The sequence below is a fragment of the Terrapene carolina genome, unplaced genomic scaffold (assembly GCF_002925995.2).
Source record: "Terrapene carolina triunguis isolate 2854851 unplaced genomic scaffold, T_m_triunguis-2.0 Scaffold627, whole genome shotgun sequence".
In the NCBI taxonomy this organism is placed as follows: domain Eukaryota; kingdom Metazoa; phylum Chordata; order Testudines; family Emydidae; genus Terrapene; species Terrapene triunguis.
In genome coordinates, this window is record NW_020664978.1 from 865,295 (window position 1) to 871,711 (window position 6,417).

General features: G+C 59.9%; 1 protein-coding gene across 1 annotated transcript in view; it reads left to right on the plus strand.

Moving 5' to 3' along the window:
- The window catches only part of CRELD1 (cysteine rich with EGF like domains 1), a gene marked incomplete at its 5' end in the record, with an annotated part of 10,017 nt that extends 6,555 nt beyond the window's left edge, over positions 1–3,462 (plus strand). Inside the window, 2 exons of the mRNA XM_026659310.2 lie at positions 25–168; positions 1,789–3,462. Coding sequence (XP_026515095.1) covers positions 25–168; positions 1,789–2,009 — 365 coding nt within the window. The remainder of the gene's footprint in view (positions 1–24; positions 169–1,788) is intronic.
- Positions 3,463–6,417: the final 2,955 nt, after the last annotated feature.

A 6,417-nucleotide genomic window follows, 5' to 3' on the forward strand; every position in this document is an offset into this window, starting at 1 on the left:
CCCCCCCCCCTCTCACCCTGGCAGACGTGGACGAGTGTGCCAGCGCGCAGGAACCTGTCTGCACCGGGCCCCACGAGGTCTGTGAGAACACAGACGGCAGCTACCGGTGCGTTTGTGCAGAGGGCCACGTGCGCAGGGATGGCGAGTGTGTGGAGGACGAACCCCCAGGTGAGACTCTGCAGGGACCCCCCTGGCTCCTCCCCCTCCATGGGCCGTGGGGAGTCACTGCCCTGGGGGGATTCTGGGTGGGAGGGGTCTCACATGGGGGTGGCACTGTTTACCTGGGGAGGTTCTGGGGGAGAACATGCTGGGGGCGGTACTGCTTCCCAGCGGAGTGGAAGTTTCTGGCCTGGGGGGCTGGGCTGGGGTTCCACCCTGGGACGCGTGCTGCTCCCTGGGGGCAGGGGGAAGGGAGTTTGCACCGAGGCGGGGGGAAAGCTGCTCCTGTGGGGGTGGGGTGGGGGTTTCTCTGGAGAATCTCTGTCCCAGTAAAGGGGAGAGGATGGAAGATGATAACATGCAGGTAGGATCTGATGAGAGAGGCTGTGAGTTCGTCACGGAGGTCACAGATTCTGAGACTTTCCATGACTTCTGCAGCGGTCGGTGCACCTGGCTCTGGGGCAGCTCAGGCAGCCCCTGCGCCAGTCGTACCGGCCACTGCTAGGGCAGTCTTGGGCCACCATGCCCTCTTCCCCCCCCCCCCAGCAGAGTGGGGGAGGGGGCACGGGATGGGATGAGGGGGCGCTGGGTGGTGCTTACCTGGGGGGCTCTCTGGAAGCGGTGACATCCCCCTCGCTCAGGTGCTAGGCGGGGGTGTGGCCAGGCAGCTCTGTGTGCTGCCTGCACCCAGAGCACCAGCTTCGCAGCGCCCATTGGCGGGGAACGATAGAGACACCATAATAGAGGTTCAACTTAAATGTATCCCCAAATTAAAAACACAGTAAGAGAACCAAAAAACCGCCACCGTGGCTAAACAACCAAGGAAAAGAAGCAGTGAGAGGCAAAAAGGCATCCTTTAAAAACTGTAAGTTAAATCCTAGTGAGGAAAATAGAAAGGAGCATAAACTCTGGCAAGTGAAGTGTAAAAATACAATGAGGAAGGCCAGAAAAGAATTTGAAGAACAGCTAGCCAAAGACTCAAGAACTAACAGGAAGCTGCTAAACAACCCGTGGGGCCACTGGACGATCGAGATGCTAAAGGAGCACTCAAGGACGATAAGGCCATTGCGGAGAAACTAAATGAATTCTTTGCATCAGCTTTCACAGCTGAGGATGTGAGGGAGATTCCCAAACCGGAGCCCTTCTTTTTAGGTGACAAATCTGAGGAACTGTCCCAGACTGACGTGTCATTAGAGGAGGTTTTGGAACAAATTGATAAACTAAACAGTAATAAGTCTCCAGGACCAGACCGTATCACCCAAGAGTTCTGAAGGAACTCAAATGTGAAATTGCAGAGCTACTAACTGTAGTCTGTAACCTCTCATTTAAATCAGCTTCTGTACCCAATGACTGGAGGATAGCTAATGTGACGCCAATTTTTAAAAAGGGCTCCAGAGGTGATCCCTGGCAATTCCCTCTGTTTGCCAGAAGCTGGGAATGAGCGACAGGGGACGGATCTCTTGACGATTCCCTGTTCGGTTCATTCCCTCTGGGGCACCTGGCACTGGCCACTGTCGGCAGACAGGATACTGGGCTAGATGGACCTTTGGTCTGACCAAGTCTGGCCGTTCTTATGGGTTCCTGGCCTGGGGCGTTACCCTCTGACTGCCCCCCTTTGTCCCCCCGCAGACACCCCGGCAAAGGGCTTTTTTGACGAGGTGACGGAGGACGAGGTGGTGGTGCTTCAGCAAATGTTCTTCGGCGTGGTGATCTGTGCGCTGGCCACGCTGGCTGCCAAGGGTGACATGGTCTTCACCGCCATCTTCATCGGCGCGGTGGCAGCCATGGCTGGCTACTGGCTCTCGGAGCGCAGCGACCGCGTGCTCGACGGGTTCCTGAAGGGCAGATAGCTCTGGGCGGGAGGCTCCTCCCTGCCCCTGACACAGGGCCTGGGTGGGCGAGGCCCTTAGCACCGGCTTGGGGACTGTCCCTGTGATGGGGAGCAGGGGGTGCCTGGCTCCAGGGGGCCCCAGGACTGAGGGTGAGATGGGAAGCTGGTGGGGGGCCCCGGCTCTGGGGGTGGGGTGGTTCAGGGCAGGATGTGGCACCCCCTGGCCAGGCCTGTGCCAGAGTTCTCAGAGTCGCTTTCCCCTTGGAGATGTTTTGTCCACGTGGATCCCACTCGCTGTGCAAGCGCTTCGTGCCGTGTCGTTGGGGCTGGGCCTTGCGTGTGCCCCCCTCCAGCGCATGGGGCTGCAGGACAGGTGGTGGTTCCCGCTGGGAGTGCCCAATCAACAGGCAGGCCGGAGGAGACCTAGCGCTGCAGAGAGCAGCACTCCAAAGATGGCCTCTGCCCAGTCGGGGGCCTTGTCTGGCACAGCAATGGGCAGCATGCCAGGGCCCCCCGTGCAGGGAACAGCCTGCCTGCTGGGAGAAAGGGGGCTGCCGTCCGGGTGCACAGGCTGCTGGTACCGCCTGGCGCCACACCGGCAGCCTTTGGCAGGGGTGGCCGGGGCTTTGTCCCGTGCGACAGGCAGGGACTCGTCTGCTGGGTTTGGGCCCGTTGCCTCTCACGCTGTCTGGGGCTGGAGCTGTTTCTCGTGGGTGTAAGAACGTAAGAACAGCCGTACTGGGTCAGACCAAAGGTCCATCCAGCCAGGCTTGAATGATCTTTAGGAAAGACACAAGGGCGGGTGGCTGGCCGATTGACGTGGAGTCTGCCCCCATCTCCACATGTGGTGCAGGACAGGCCTGCCATGAGAGCTGGGAGCTGGCGGACTCTGGCTCGCCCGTGGCCAGCTGGGGCGATGTGCAGAGAGCACTGCGGTCGGGGGCCGGAACAGGGATCCGTCAGCCCCAGAGACCTGCCTTGGATCCCCACTGAGTGTGCAGGGGTAGCACGCTGAGCCACCTCGCAGGCTCCAGCCCAGGGGCTGCAGCCTCCAGAGGGGAGCAGCTGTGCAGAGCTCCCCACGCAGGCTCCCAGCAGAGCTCTGCCAGCCCCCTGGGGCTCTGGGTGGGTCTTAGGAGAGCGGGAGGGGAACTGCTGGATGGGTGGAGAGTTCCTGGGCTGCAGCCTGCCTGATCTCGTGTCTGCGGGATGGGGGAAGCCGTGAGAAAAGGGCCTGGCGGGATCCCCGACTGGGGCACGCTCTGGAGTGCAATGGGGTGTTTTGTGTCTGTTGGCGGCAAACAGGACGGTCCCAGGAGAGCCCCATCTGCAGAACGGGTTTGTGACCAGAGTCCTCCGGGGACCTCTCAGGCTGACCACGTGCTGGCCGTGGAGAGTGTGCCGGGCTGATGGATGGTCAGTGGAGAGCGTCTGGGTTCTCCCGGGGATCCGACACTGCTCCCGGCCTGAGGAGGGGCAGGTGTCTCTTGACTGCGAGGAGCTGGATCGTAGGTGTTGACGTGGTGGTGGATGGCTTGGAGTGCCAGCACAGCGTGGAGCGGCAGCCTTTGTACCCGGAGGGCTTGGGGGGCTTGCTGTGAGGCTGTGGAAAGCTCTGCTCAGGGCTGCACGTGGGGATGGAGGCGGCCGCACGGGGGCAGAGCTGCAAGGTCAGGGTCCATGTGATCTTTGGGAGCTGGGACATGGATCTGAGCGGCCAGGAAGGGATCCCAGGGGAAGTCTGGCAGGAGGTGCAGCATATGCTCGGATGGCTTGTGGCCCAGTCGTTTGAGGCAGGTCCTTGGTGTGGTTTGGGATTTGCCCTGTAGGTGGTGGTGGGCACCTGCTCAGCCCTATGAGCTCTGCACTGGCCTCTGCAGCCCTGGGGGGGGGGGGGGGGGCGGGGGCAGCGGAGGCCAGACAAATTATAATTGGAAGTCGGGTGTGTGACTGACCCCCGGGAGGGCAGGGGCGCTGGCCAGCTCTGGAAGCTGCTGGGCCCAGCACAGGGGTAACTGGGCAGTACGGACTGGCCTGTGCTGGACAGGAGTCAGGACATGCGCGAATAGCCCCTTCTGGCCTTGAACCCTGAGTCTCTGGAGGGCTCCTGACATCCCTTGGCTGAGCCAGTCGACGCGGGTGGTCGCGAGCAGGCCCTGTTGCCTCAGGGCGGGGGAGGCTTTGGCTCGTACCGGCGAAGCTGCGCTGAGAACTAGTCCCCCCGGGTGCACTGTGTCCCAGGGGGAATGACGAGAGCTGCAAACCAACCCTGAGCATCTCCAGTGAGGACAGTGGAGGCAGCGCTGAGCTTTGCTGGTTTGGCTCCAGAATATGAGGCAGCCCCCCAAAGTCTCCAGGTACTTTACTGGGGGAAGGGGAGATCTGGAAGCTGCTGCTTGTCTGTCATGAGAAAGTCCCTGAAAGTGGGGGGGTGTTTGGGGCAGATGTTCCCGGCCCTGGCTGCTGGAGTCCCTAGTTCTGGGGATCCTGAGGTTGCCTAGAGGCCTCCATGGCGTGAAGGGGGAGTCGGAGTGGGGACTGACTGGCGTGCAAACCCCTGCACGAGACAAAGGCTTGAAGCCAGGACACTCTCCTCAGCTTCCTGGGGCCGCCAGGGGTCAGGCCAGATTCCACAGACTGAAATCGGCTTGGCCTCGTGGGACCGTGATCCTGCCCAGGTGAAGCACTGCTGTCTGCCGCATGGTGCCTGGGCACTGGCAGGTGTTCGATGCACGCTGGGGAACCAGGACGTGTCTGCGTGTAGCTGGTGGAGATGAGCGTGCCGGACTGTGCCGCGGGTTGCTGGCTCCCAGAGGCCCTGCTGCTGGGCACTGCCGGCGCCCTGGGCAAAGGGTGAATATCGAGCCGCTGATGAGCCTCCCCTTGCACTGCTGTGATCTCAGTCTCCAGTGTTTGCTGTTCTGCTCTTGTCCTCTTCTGCATGCCAGCTCCGGGGCAGTGTGGGGTGTCCACAGGCGGGACACAGCCAGGGAGTGAGATCCTGCTCACCTTGGAGCTGAACAGGAAGGAGACACCCCTGCCCCCCACACACTGCGCCACAGGGGCCACATGGCTGAAGAGAAGCTCCCGCCCCAGGATCTGTCCAGCTGCCCCCTTTGGCATGAGCCTCAGTCTAGGGCCCCGTCACTGGCGGTGGAGCACCTCGCCGTGTAGAACGTCATTACAGGGCCCCCCCATGGTGCAGAGGGGACAGAGGCCTGGGCAGATGAAGTGACTGGGAACTGAGCCTTGGTCTTCTGTATCCCTGGCTGGAGCCTGCCCTGCCCTTGGGGGGAGAACAGGGGCAGGGCCAAGTCCTGCTGGAGCTGAGTGCCAGCGAGGCTGGGAGCTGGCACCGGGCTAGCTGAGAACAGCAGCGCTGGGCCTGTTCAACACAAGGCCCCTGGCTCGGGGCTCTGATCTTGGGGGGCAGCAGAGCGGTGCCAGACGCTCACCCTCTGGCAGTGCCTGGCCCCCACAAGGCAGGACCAGAGGTGGTGGCTACTCCTGGAGTCTGGGAAGGGCATGCACCTGCCCCGGATGGGGATGGGGGGGGGCTTTTAAAGAGTGCTCTGCCCTGCCCCTGCATGTGTGGCCTCCTGACCCCCAGCCAGTCCTGCCTCAGTGCCAGGTGGGGGCCCCAACCCTAGAAAAGCAGGTTTAATACTGGCCATGGGGCCTGATCCCCAGACTGCCCCCCTAGTCCTGTGGGAGCTGGGTGTAGTTTGGGGACTGGGGCCAGCTGGCTCCAGCCACACTCGGAGGCTAGCCCATGATGTCTGCTCCAGGAGCAACGGCTTGAGATGGAGGCCCCAACCAGCGAGGCCTGGCCCAGCCCCTCACTCCAGCACTGCTCAGGGCCCTGGGCATGCCTGCACTCTCTCCACCCACCAGCCCTGAAGGGCCAGGCGCCGGAGGGGCAAAGGAGGTAAGTTTGAATATGCCCCCCGCTGCCTAGATCCTTTAGCACTAGGGCTGGCAAGAGATTAAAAAAAATTAATCACACTGTAGAATACCATTTATTTCAATATTTTTGGATGTTTTCTACATTTTCAAATACATCAATTTCAATTATAATACAGAATACAAAATGTACAGTGCTCACTTTATATTTGATTCAAATATTTACAGTGTAAAAAGACACAAGAAATAGTATTTTTTAATTCACTTCTCACAAGTACTGAAGTGCAGTCTCTTTATCATTAAAGATGAATTTACAAATGTAGAATTATGTACAAAATAATCTGCATTCAAAAATAAAACAATGTCAAACTTTAGAGCCTACAAGTCCACTCAGTCCTACTTCTTGTTCAGCCAGTCACTCAGACAAACAAGTTTGGTTACATTTGCGGGAGATAATGCTGCCTGCTTCTTGTTTACAATGTCACCTGAAAGTGAGAACAGGCGTTTGCCTGGCACTGTTGTAG